At 41.6% G+C, this 13,281-nt stretch overlaps 1 protein-coding gene across 3 annotated transcripts in view; it reads left to right on the forward strand.

Moving 5' to 3' along the window:
• YME1L1 (YME1 like 1 ATPase) overlaps window positions 1-7,448 on the forward strand; it is a 31,788-nt gene extending 24,340 nt beyond the window's left edge. For 2 of the 3 annotated variants that reach the window (XM_006259636.4, XM_014609025.3), the window contains exons 15-19: window positions 425-576; window positions 2,247-2,373; window positions 2,485-2,558; window positions 3,236-3,322; window positions 5,265-7,448. In XM_006259636.4, coding sequence (XP_006259698.2) covers window positions 425-576; window positions 2,247-2,373; window positions 2,485-2,558; window positions 3,236-3,322; window positions 5,265-5,402 — 578 coding nt within the window. In that variant the 3' untranslated portion in view covers window positions 5,403-7,448. The remainder of the gene's footprint in view (window positions 1-424; window positions 577-2,246; window positions 2,374-2,484; window positions 2,559-3,235; window positions 3,323-5,264) is intronic. The other variant, XM_014609024.3, reaches the window with a different exon arrangement.
• Window positions 7,449-13,281: the final 5,833 nt, after the last annotated feature.

The following is a 13,281-nucleotide window of genomic DNA, read 5'->3' on the forward strand; positions in this document are numbered from 1 at the left end:
GTAGCTTTCCTGATATTTGACAGCAGGTCATATAAGTAATTTAGATACTTGCTATTAAAGCTAATGGCTTTAAAAGGCAATTAATTAAATAATTGTATTCAGTATGTTGGTGGAAGGAAACTGAAATGAACATGTTCCCAATCTACTGCAATAATCTTTTACGAACTCCAAATTAGAGCCCCAGAACAATAGAATAGTGTTTAACTGTGCTCGACTTCACCCAGGTATAGCTAGAAGAGCTGAAACTTTAGGACCAGAATGGTGAGGTTAATTATATGATTCAGGCTTTCAGAGGGGAGAATTAAGGGTGACTCATTTGTACAAAATTTACATCTGTGCTTTTTTTTTTGTCAAAACTTATTTGTGTGATACGGTTGTTTCTTATTGTGCAGTTTCATTAATCTCATTTTCCTATTGTAATTAGGACCTGAACGTAAAAGTGTGAAAATTGACGACAGAAACAAAACAATCACAGCATATCATGAATCGGGTCATGCTATTGTTGCATACTATACCAAAGATGCAATGCCAATCAACAAAGCTACAATCATGGCACGAGGACCAACTCTGGGACATGTAAGGATTTTTAAAACTAGATTTAGGATATGTTTAGTTAACCTTTTTTTAATTGTCAAGAAGTTTCTCACCAATGCAGTGCCACTAAAGCAGGAGTGGGCAATTTATTTGGGCTGGAGGGCTACTTAAGGAGTTTAGATGAGTTGTTGGAGGGGTGGGGAGCACAATTGATCCTATCCTGGGGCCAGGATCATGAGGTGGTGACAGCACAGGGCTGGTGACCCCGGGCAGAGCTGCAATCTGTTCCCTGCTCATCCCTGCAATGGGTGCTTGTTCTGCAGGCAAGGAGATGTGGGGAGTAGATCACAGCTCAGCCCTGGCTCAGGCTCTGGTCATGTGCTGTCACTACCCCTGCAGTCCTGGTCCTGCTTGTCCATCCCGCTCCTGGATGCAACTCCTCACCTGTCAGCAGCCTCATCCCATCTGCCCAGCCACGTATGCCCTACTAGCATGGGTCCCAGGCTGGTCTCCATGGAGACCCCACCCATCTGCCCACTCCATCTGGCACCACCAGCAGCGGGTGCAGGGCAGTGGGACCAGGTTTGGCAGCAGAGACACTGGCAGGAGCAGCCAGACAAGGGACTACTGGGAAGCTGAGTCCAGCTGCTGCGCCTCTTCCCTCCCTTGCCCATGCATCCAGGGGTGGTGGGACTGGCTGCATACACCATGGCCTGGGCTGTCCCCTGTGCCTGCACCAGGTGTGGTCGAGGGCCAGATAGAATCCCTTGGCAGGCCAAGTTTGGTCTGTGGACTGTATTTTGCCCACCCCTGTGCTAAAACATGTCTTAGTGCTACAGAACTACTCTAAGCTAACACTCATCTACTAAAAAGACACACAAAGAGAGAAATAGTCTCTGTTGCTTCTTCTGGCTTGGTGGTCTCATTTTCTTCAGTTAGAGAAATGCTGCCTTTAACTTCAGGCCTGCTAACAATTGGTAGTGGTTGAAGCTGGCAAGGAATGAATCTTACATGCTGGTGGCTTCCTGGATTATTTCAGATAACATAGTAGCCAAGGGCAAAGCTCTTACAGTGGCTAGGGGGGAAAAACATCCATAAAGCACACCTCTTCATAGGAAGTTTATTAAACCCCATGTTTTTTCAAGGGTATTTTGTCTAAACAGCAGCACCTTTTAGTCCTTTGTATTGGTTTTAGGACAGACCTTATCCCTTTACTATTTCCATCCTGTTCCTTAAAAAAATCTCATAGAGCAATGATACTTGACTAGAAAGGGTATGTTCCCTGTTGTGTTTTAAATATCCATTCAATTTAGTGTGTTTAATCAGTTGTGACTGATCAGGATCCTCTGGACAAGCTGACCTGTGCTCAGTGTGCAAATGCAGGGAACAGGATGGAAGTGAATTTCTTTGAAGTTTGAACCTGGCCTTGGTTGTTGACTTCAGATATGTCAACTCTTAGCTATTCTATTTAAATTCCAGTTTTTGATCTTAGAAGGCTGATCCAGCAGCATCCCAGTCACACTTCCTTTGGCAGGAGGGACCATTGCAGTAGTAATGTGGGACTCTGGTAATGATCAAATACTTGTGATACTTGCATACTTTGGACTAGTCAGAACAATCCCAACAGAGTAAATCTCTAACCCATAGTATTTGCAGACTTTGATCACAATCTTTCCGTGTACTGTAAGTGACCTTAATTTTACACATTATAGGTGTCTTTGCTACCAGATCATGATGGATGGAGTGAAACTAAATCCCAACTGCTTGCACAGATGGATGTTAGTATGGGAGGGAGGGTAGCAGAAGAACTCGTATTTGGAAGTGACCACATCACAACAGGCAAGTAGAGATCTGTCTCTAAAGAATCTGCTGTCAATGGATATTAAGGTTTTTTATGTAACTTTTGGTTTTGTTAACACTAACTTCACTTTGTGTGTGTTTAATATCTAGGTGCTTCTAGTGACTTTGACAATGCTACTAAAATAGCACACATGATGGTGACTAGATTTGGAATGAGTGAGAAGGTAAAATTGTTCAATTAATTGTACAGGGTTATTGAAATTGTGCAAAAACAAAATTGTGAAAGATCAGGCTCCATAGAAATCAGAACAGTCTGCTAACTGATGGTAAAAATTGAAGTTAATGACTGGTTAAAAGTTCCAACTCTGACAGAATATAAAGTTGGCTTTCTTGTTGGGTTCAGAATATTCTGTAGATTAGAAATCTATATATTAAGCAGATTTCTATCAGAAGCCTTGCTAATCCTTATTGAAAATTTTACTGTGAAGACCCAGTGCTTCAAAAGTTGAAGATAAATTTTAGTCTTTGGTAGCGTTTTGAAGGTATATTGGAGAGAGATCTGTTTTTCAGACTTTCAGACAGACTGGCATAAATAGTTGAAAAAATGTGGTGAAAAACAGTAAAATGCCAAACCCAACTAGAAGTTACTATTAATGGAGGCTAGATTGTCTGTGTGAAATATAATCCTTCAGTGATTATAGTTATAGGCATAGTTCATGCCTTTGATTTGTGGATTTTTACCAGGTCCATCAAAAAAGGACTTGTATATTTTTCTTATTTACCAGGTTTATTTATGTATATCTTGGGCAGGGGTGCTTATTTCATACTATGCTCTGAATAGCACCAGTGTTTTATTGAAATGGATCATATTTTTGTTTCTGGTGACCAATTTTTTGTTTAGCTTGGTGTCATGACCTACACTGATGCAAGGAGACTTAGTCCAGAAACCCAGTCTGCAGTTGAAGAGGAAGTAAGAACACTTTTAAGAGTAAGAGTTGTGTGTTGTCTATATTTACTTACCACATGTAAGAGGGGCTGAACAACCAAATAGGTTAATATATTAACTTAATGATGTGCATTACTTTACAAAGTACAGAATAGTGCATGATCCAGTGGATAAAAATGTTCTTAAAATTGCACCTGTATTGAATATGAAACCATCTCTTCACATTTAATCCCTTTGAACAGTTGTTAATAGTATTTGGTTTATGATGAAGATGTGTAGAGCAGGTTGGCTAGGTTATCCAAACTCTGGATGTATTCATTATTTACATAACTGCATTTACAAGGGAGTTGTGTTAACTGTCCACCTTATGGTAAATTAATGTGGTAGCTTCACTAAATACCATGGTGCTATTTTAGATCACAGGAGGGATTGTTTTGTCATTTTCATGCTACTGCATTTACTCAGCTGTAAGACAAGGTTTCCTGCCCTGCCAATCAGCATGGGGGGGAAAAAGCCCCTTGTCTTACGTTCGTATGTGAAGTGGAGTGGGGAGCAGGCTGCTGCTGCAGATGCACAGCAGCCTCCTGCCCCTTATTCCGCTTCCCCTTTGCAATTTCTCATGCTCCCCCTTACTGTCAAGCATAGCTTGGCTCCGGCTCCAGCTGAGGTCTCTCCTGGGCATAGAGAACATGAAAACTTTCTCCTGTTCCTCCAGTCAACAGAACTGACAGTGCTGCATTGCCTGCCTGGTCACTCGGCAGCGCCGACACAGCTACGTGGCCAGCCAAGAGCTAAGCTTCCATGAGCTGTGTTCCAGGCTCCTGGCTTGAGAAGCATCTAAGAGTAGGGGGCAGCAGGGTAGAGGCAGAGACTGGGAGGAAGTGGGGGAAGGGGCAGAGGATGTGGTGGGGGGGCAGCCGGGCTTCAGGGGGAAGAAGTGGGTGGGACAAGAGGGCAAGGGGGCCACCTAACCCCCCCCCCCCCACTGATTTCCCTGCTTTAGTAGTGGGGGCTGGATAGGAATTGAGACAACCCTCTAATACTTAGATTATGTACCTGGAAAATTGTAACAAATTTATAAATTTTCCATATATGGGGTCATCATCTTGTATTCATGGTCATCTTATATTCAAGTAAATACAGTAGTTCATAGCTTTCACCTAAGCATTTTCATATGAATCTCAGTAATTCCAGCAGTTATAGGAAAGAGTTCATTTAGAATGCTACACTCATGGTTTTGTGGAGTGTTTTGTTTGGTTTACCACTTTTACTCCCAGTAGGCATTTGAGAAGTATTTTAAGGAATAATCACTTGTATCTAACTACATTTAAACTGTTAACAGTACTGATATTTATGAAGTGCTGGTTTATTTAACATCATCCCAGATTCTTGTGGCTGTTTTTAAGCTTAGACATGGTAGCAGTGATAAGCTGTTCAGAATAACTGTTTAGAAAAGAATTACCTAAAAGTGAATTCTGCATTAATTTGTCAGTTTTCTTTTTTTAATGTTTTGTGGCTGGGGTGCTTCTTGTGAGCTACAGCAATATTCAGAATTGCGAAGTGGGTTATAATTTTTGTCTGTGCAGTCTAACAGAGCTGAGTTTACAGCTTGACTTGTACAGAAACCTTCATTGAGGAAAAGACTGTTTAACCAGCTAACTTTTCCAAATTTATTAAAGGTTTGTTTGTTTGTTTGTTTTTAAATAGTACATACAGACCTGCAGAATTACTTCCTCATCCAAGCCGCAGGCCCCATTTCTGCAAGGGTATTAACATGGGTGTAAAGAATAATATGAGAGTAAACCCTTTGAAATCTCTGGGGCTAATCATACACAAAATGATTCAGTTAAATAAGTCTTTGCTGTAAGTAAATCTTGGGAATGTGCTCTGTACTTATGTCTAATTGTACCAATTGAAGACTATAGCTTTTTAAATGTGCTGTTCTTGTTATGAATTTTTAAGTTTTTGGGTTTTTATTATTTAGGATTCATATGAACGGGCAAAGAACGTCCTGAAGATGCATGCAAAAGAGCACAAGAATTTAGCAGAAGCCTTATTGACATATGAGACTTTGGATGCCAGAGAAATCCATGTGGTTCTAGAGGGGAAAAAACTAAAATGAGATGACAACTTCTTCAAAACTGATACTTCGAAAAATGAACCTCTAAGAATGCCGTAGTCTCCTTATGCGGCATAGCTTTTTTTGTTTCTGATGTGTGTATTGTATTAATGACATTTTCTTAAGGTTATTAAACATTGTCTTTCAGCTTTTTGGTTACAGTTACTTAATTTTTATTGTCTCAGAATGAGACAGGAGGAATAAAACAAGTTCCCACTGGAAGAAAAGGTCAGAAATATAAAATCTCAGGGTGAATCCTGCTTGTTGGAAACCTCAAACAAATTTTAAAGATTAAAAAAGGGAGGGAGGGAGAATACTGTCCAAAATGCATTTTTATTATTATTATTATGCTGCTATATGTAGATCTGAAGTGGTGACATCTTAATATGTACAGCATGAAGTTTTTCATAATGTGAGCTCATAAGTGCTAAAAGAGTTATCCATGTAAAATAATAGTAACCTTAATCAGAGTAATGACATTTTTACCTTCACTAACAGCAAAGTGCAGTTTTAAAAAGCCACTGCCTTTGTTTCTGAGGGACAGTAAAACAATATGTAAAGGGGATACATCATGCATTTATACTACAAGGAATTGCGAGGGCTCCAAAACAGATAAGCTGTTAGCAGTTGTACTTCCACTGCTCTTAAAATTTAAACATATACCTACACATGGCTAGTCAAAAGAAAAAAGAAATTGGCTCTGTTTATGGGCAAAACATGCCTGTCTAAAACTTTTAGACCATGTAAAAAGTACCATTCATCCTAACAAAATTCTGCCAGGGCTAGGAAAATACTGTTCTATGACATCTGATATGCTGCTGACAAGAATTGCTAATGTTTTATTAATGTCCTAGTTGGTATGATTTGTTGGCAGTGCTTTTATGTTGTTGGGTATACAACTGCATTGGTTTTTATGACTATTGTGTATGGCCTTTGATAATCCAGTGAAGGACTTCTTCAAAAAGGACAGTTATTACTCGGCAAAAAGTGGTTGTCCAGAGAGTGCTTCAAGTGATTTCTTCCTTTCAACATTCCCTGTTACTTTAATAAAAGTAAGGAAAGTCCAGTTGTTTTATTTTAACTCGTGCACTTTCATGAAAATCCTAGAACCATAAGAAGTTTGCAAGCAACCATTAGTTAGAACTAAGTTATAATAAAGTGAAAATGGTTGCTAGCTGCATTAAACAACAATCTCATTTCTCCCAGTTATAATGAACACTAATGTCAGTTTTCCTAAAATTCAATATAAAAATCAAATGCAGAAAATTTTTACCATCCCCATTTTTACCAAATTTTCTATTTGTAAAGACATGGCCTTCATTAGAGTATTAATAGTAAAGGTGAAGGTAGTTTGTGTTAATAAATGTGAAAACTGGTAACAAAATCTAACCTAGAATTAACACAGGGTTTTAAGATCTTTTTTGACAATATAACATCTATAGCATAATTTTTTTTTTATGAGTTGAGAATACATTTTCCTTTTTTTTCCCAAGCTAATGCTAGAGTACAATTCATTTCTTGTTTGCTATGTTGTTTTTCATTCAGTCACTTTTAATACCATGATATCCCAGTGCAACGTGGAAGAATTTCAAAATACTGCAAAACAGTGCACCAAGCTATGAGGTTGGCTAATTACAAACTTTTTTGTATTTCAGAAACATGCCTTCAAAAACATACAAATACAGCATATTTGGCTTTTATTTTTGGAATAATAAAAGTTTTGTTTTAATCCTGCACATTGTTTTTTCACCATAAATTGCTACAAAATGTAATACTAGATTCCTTTTCTGTAAATTGAGGTGTATAAAACATTTAAGCTTGTAAATAAATGTAAGCATTATGTCAAACTTGTACTTTCTTTGATTAGACTTCTAGAATTGTGAGTGGGGGGTGTTCCTTAGGATTCTGAAAATACTTTCTTCAATTCCTGCTTTGGTAATTAGTTGGACTTAATATGGAACTTTCTTACTGCAAACAAATGTGAATTTTATTTAAAAACAGAAAAAAACCCTTGCCATTTTCTAAGTCAATAAAATCTATATTATATTATCTATTTTGTGGGCTTGTATAATACTCAAAGGCTACTATTCTTGTTCAGTTTTTCCTCTGTCTTCAATCCCTCTTTCAAGAACACTTTATTGTATCAGCTGGATGCAGCTCTCTTTTGAAATCTCGATAATATTTATTCCATGTGCTTTTAAAAGGAAACTACAAGGGAAAAGTTGTCATTTTTTTAATTGGTCCCACTGTCCTCACATGGATACTATGAAAGGTTCATGCTATTGAACTTTTTTTCTGTTCTGTTGCTGGGACAGTGTATGCACATGACCATTTGTAGCTAAAATTGCATTTAAAACTTCCTTAGCACAGATTGGTATCAGTACTTTAGCAGCAGAGAACAGTAGATAGTGTTGTTAGTCTGAAGGCAGGCAGAACGCAAAATACAGATGAACCTTACAGATTAACTAAATGTGAGATGCTTGAGAGCCCAAATTTACTTCATCAGATGCTAATCTCAATAAGGTGCATCTCCACCCTACTTTATCCCAGTACTCTAGTCATCAAATCAATTGATACAGAGTGATGACAGAAGTGCTATATGCTTGACTGGTGGAGATAGAAAAGGGACTTGCCACATTCTCCTCGGAAAGATGCTCATGGCTTCCTTGAGGATGTTTTGATGCATTGCATGAGAAATACCACATTCTGTGATCGACACATAGGATTTGTAGATTCTGATGGTTTCATTGTGGGATGTGTTGACTTATGGTAGCAATGGAGATGTGTTGACAGATTTTGTATTTGCTGTTCAGGGAGGGTTGTGTCTGCGTGCTGTCTGTTGGCCAGCAGGGAGTTTGCTTCTGATGATGAGTTGGGCAAAGTTTGCAGGTTGTTGGAAAGTCAGGAGTTGAAGTAAGGAAAGGGGTTAGAAATATTTCTTTTGGCGTCTGATCCTCTTCAAGTATTAGCTGAAACTGTTTGATCTTTCTTACAGGTTCTGGTATGGGATAGCATGTGACAACTAGGGATATGCAGTTAGTGGTGGGGTGTACTACTTGTATTGTAGTAGGTGTGTGGGGTGGGTACTTGGGTAGGTTGTTTAAAAAAATATTTTTGCTGGAGTGTCTCTCCTGAGTTAAAGGCAGTCTTTAGTTGGGTGTCACAAGTAGTCTTAGAGGAAATGTATCTGGGAACCTGGCTATAGATAACTGCTTTCTTGATATGTTTGGAATGATTACTGTTTTTGTGGAAGTAGGTCTGTGAGCTGTGGGCTTTTTGGTCTGTGGGCTTTTTGTAAATAGTGGTTTGTAGGGTGCCATTCTGGAATAATAATTGTAGCATCTTGCAGGTCGATGTTAGCCTAGGATTATTCCAGAGAAAAATTGATAATAGGGTGGTAGTTGTAGTTATTGGACATGCTTAGGGAATTCCAGGTGTTCAGACCACCGAATAAAAAGGTAACCTTTTGTATGGTGACTTTTGATGGTGCAGCTTTCTAATAATTCCTGTTTGCGGTGGCTTTATGAGGGGGTTGGCATATAGGGGAGCCATCTTTATGCCCATAGCTCAGCTCAGCTTTCTCCTTTATAATGTTAAATCTGCAGCTTTTAGTACTCATGGAAGTTTTGTGTGATAGTATTCGTGGAAGTTGTTCCCACATGTTCCTCCTCTTCCGTGCATCTGCTAGTAAGAAACTGGATGTAATCTGGGGTATGTCTCGGGAAAGTTTTCAGGAACTGGTGCAGATGTATACAGCATTAGACTATGATAACTAGTGTTTGTCCTCTGGAATGATTCAGTAGCTGGGATTCCCAGGACAGCCCTAAAACATGAAAACAGAGAGCACATGGCTCCTGTGTAGTGGTGTTGAGGTCACAGTTGAGGACATTATTTGCATTACTCTAAATGGTCCAGGATTGAAATGTCTGGTTCATTTTACATGTTGTTAGTCCACACTGGAAATATTTAAGTTAAAATAACTTTAAAGATGGCAGTATGCCAGGTAGTCACAGGTTGGCATGACAAGCCTTAGGATTCTAGAAATGGGAGGAAAAGTTTAACTTGGAATCACTGAAATATGCTTTGTTTAGTTAATGTTAATTAGATGACCTCTTCTTGGACATGGTTTATTTGGGTTTAACTCAGTGGGACTTGTGGACTAGAGAAAGCTAGCTTTGCTATATTGGCTGTTATACACTGTCCCCTGGGAACCCAAGATTCAACATGACACCACTAGGACTTCATCCTGATTCTGAAAGATGTCCTGACCTGATTAGATCAGAGAGAGGGAACAAACACCGTTTCAGCTAACAGTGGAGTCCCTCAGGGGTCCATGCTTGGACTGGTGCTTTTCAACAGCTTGACCAATGATTTGGATGGGGGAATGAAAAGCTCGCTGGCCAAGTTCATGGATGACACCAAGTTATGGGGCGGTGTGGTCATGCCAGAAGGTAGGATGCAGATACAGGTGGACCTGGACAGGCTCAAGAGTTAGACAGACCAGATGAAGTTTAACATTTTCAAGTGTAAGGTGCTCCATCTGGGGGCAAACAACCCTCAACATACATACAGGATCAGTGGTGACAGCTTGACTTGCACCATGACCAAAAGGGACCTAAGAGTAATGATTGACCATTGCATGAATATGAGCCATCAGTGTGAGGCAGTGGTCTGCAGGGCAAACAACACGCTGGCATGCATCAACCAATGCATCTTGTGTAAAACTAAGGAAGTGGTACTCCCACTGTACTCAGCACTGGTGAGATCACAGTTGGAGTACTGCATCCAGTTCTGGGCACCACACGTCAATAAAGATGTGGAAAAACTTGAGAGGGTTCAGAAAAGAGCCACCTGCATGATCAGGGTCTTGCAAGACAAGCCATGCAAGGAAAGGCTGAGGGACCTGGGCCTCTAGCCTAAAGAAGAGAAGGCTGAGAGAGCACTTGCTAATGGCTTACCACTTTATCAGGAGTGCATCAGGAGCTCGGTGAACAACTGTTCACTAGGGCACCCCTGGGGAAGACCAGGACCAATGGATACAAACTCCTGGAAGGCTGCTTCAGGCTTAATACCAGGAGAAACTCCTTCACAGTCAGGGTGTCCAGATTGTGGAATAAACTCCTTCCAGAGGTGGTGCAGTCACCTACCCTGGAGGTTTTCAAGAGGAGACTAGACAGTCCCCTTGCTGGGGTCACCTAACCCCAGTTGTCTTCCTGCCTGGGGGGGGGGCTGGACCCAATGATCTGCAAGGTCCCTTCCACTCCCTACCAATCTATGAAACTATGAAAAACTCCTGAACACTTTGTGTAATGAGAGACTTAGGGTTCTTGCTTTCAACTTCCACTTATGTGGCCCTTTCTTTTCCTGATATCTTCTCTTGTTAAAGTAAGAAGAAAATGAATTTGCCTTCCTGCCTTCTGGTAGTGCAGTTCAAGCAAACTCATACCCATATTAGTTTTTTTATTTTAGTGATTTACTTTCCTTGTTTCTCTAACAGTGAGACTGCATGTGAGAGTGAGCACTAGGGCTGTGTGAAGCTTCAGCCCCTGATTTGATTCGGCAGGGAGTTGGCCTGATTTGGTGGCTGAATAACTGAATCTGAATCTAATCAGGAGACCCTTTAATCTCTCCGAATTGAATCGGAACCCTCTGAATCAATTTGGAAAGATTCGGTGATTCGGACATAGACACAGCTTTAAAAGTTTTTTCTACATACCTCAGGGTAGCAGGAAGCTCATAAATGCTGAGATGGTGGGGTGGATGAAGTGTCCCACAGGAGCGCCAGGGGGTCCCCAGTGCACTTGGCAGCAGAACCAGAAGTGGACCAGAAGCAGTTCCGGTCTACTTCCAGGTCCACCAGGGAGTGTGCTGGCGGGGGATTCCTGTGTCCCCCCCGGCTCAGTGACTGGTGCCTTCTGGGTCTGAGAGGGCACCCGGGGTCCCCCTATGGCTGATTGCTGACCGAGGGGACCCCCCCTGCACACTCCCTGGCAGACTCGGAAGTGGACTGAAAGTACTTCTGGTTCACTTCCGGGTTCACTGCTGAGCATGCGGGGGGGCCCCTGCGCTCCTGTGGGATGCTCCATCCACCTCACTATCTCAGCATTCATGAGCCGCACCTGGTACCTTGAGGTATGTAGAAAAAAAATTTAAAGCTGTGTCTGGCTGAATCGCTGATTCTTTGACTTGGCATCAAATCTTTAGATTTGGCCAAATAGAATCAGGGACAGCGATCTGAATCAACTAATTGAATCACTGTATTCAATTCGGGCCAAATCTGAATCGAATATGGTCCTTGGACCGATACTCTTTAATGTCTTCATCAGTGACTTGGACGAGGGAGTGAAATGTACTCTGTCCAAGTTTGCAGATGACACAAAGCTATGGGGAGAAGTGGACACGCCGGAGGGCAGGGAACAGCTGCAAGCAGACCTGGACAGGTTAGACAAGTGGGCAGAAAACAACAGAATGCAGTTCAACAAGGAGAAATGCAAAGTGCTGCACCTAGGGAGGAAAAATGTCCGGCACACCTACAGCCTAGGGAATGACCTGCTGGGCGGCACCAAAGTGGAAAGGGATTTTGGAGTCCTAGTGGACTCCAAGATGAACATGAGTCGGCAGTGTGACGAAGCCATCAAAAAAGCCAATGGCACTTTATCGTGCATCAGCAGATGCATGACGAATAGGTCCAAGGAGGTGATACTTCCCCTCTATCGGGCACTGGTCAGACCGCAGTTGGAGTACTGCGTGCAATTCTGGGCACCGCAATTCAAGAGGGATGCGGATAACCTGGAGAGGGTCCAGAGAAGGGTCACTCGTATGGTTAAGGGCTTGCAGCCCAAGCCCTACGAGGAGAGACTAGAGAAACTGGACCTTTTCAGCCTCCGCAAGAGAAGGTTGAGAGGCGACCTTGTGGCTGCCTTTAAGTTCATCACGGGGGCACAGAAGGGAATTGGTGAGTATTTATTCTCCAAGGCGCCCCCGGGGGTTACAAGAAATAATGGCTACAAGCTAGCAGAGAGCAGATTTAGATTGGACATTAGGAGGAGCTTCTTCACAGTTTGAGTGGCCAAGGTCTGGAACAGGCTCCCAAGGGAGGTGGTGCTCTCCCCTACCCTGGGGGTCTTCAAGAGGAGGTTAGATAACTATCTAGCTGGGGTCATCTAGACCCTGCACTCTTTCCTGCCTATGCAGGGGGTCGGACTCGATGGTCTATTGAGGTCCCTTCCGACCCTAACATCTATGAATCTATGGCCTGTTTCGCACACCCCTAATGAGCACCACATACAAGCCTTTTCCTGCCATACTCCACAACATCTGACGCTGGGAGGTGGTTAACATTCTGTACCAGGGTCCAGACTTCTGTCAACTCTAGGTAACATCTAGTCAAAAAATAGAGAGCTGGGAATAAAATCTACTGTTTCTTCTTCTCCTCTATGTGACATTTTAATATAAACATGCCAAATCTATGTACTCATAGTGTCTGTAACTATAAGGCTCCATTTACCTCTACAGCCAGGAGTCTTGACTCCTGACTTTTGTAAGAAATCTGGCAATCGGTTCTATACTCTATTGGCAAAATACGTGCTGTCCTTCTATCTAGTAGCTGGTCTGTAACATAACTGCCAGTAATTCCTTTAGATCATAGAAGAGTCCTGATTTGGTCCTACTAATGGCCCTTGGGAAAGGGGTTCTTACAGTTGAATATGAAAGGTAGTTTACTGCCAGCTGCACTTTTGATGCTGTCACATGTATCTGAGGGCATCTCCTCTAGGTTTTAAGCCCTAAGCCTTTTTCTCTCTTTAATGGAATTGTGCACTTCTTCCCATTCTGGCCATGCACTTGGTACCAACCACAAGTTCTCTGCTGGTCCTGCTAGGCT

This window comes from Alligator mississippiensis, chromosome 5, assembly GCF_030867095.1.
Source record: "Alligator mississippiensis isolate rAllMis1 chromosome 5, rAllMis1, whole genome shotgun sequence".
Classification (NCBI taxonomy): Eukaryota; Metazoa; Chordata; order Crocodylia; family Alligatoridae; genus Alligator; species Alligator mississippiensis.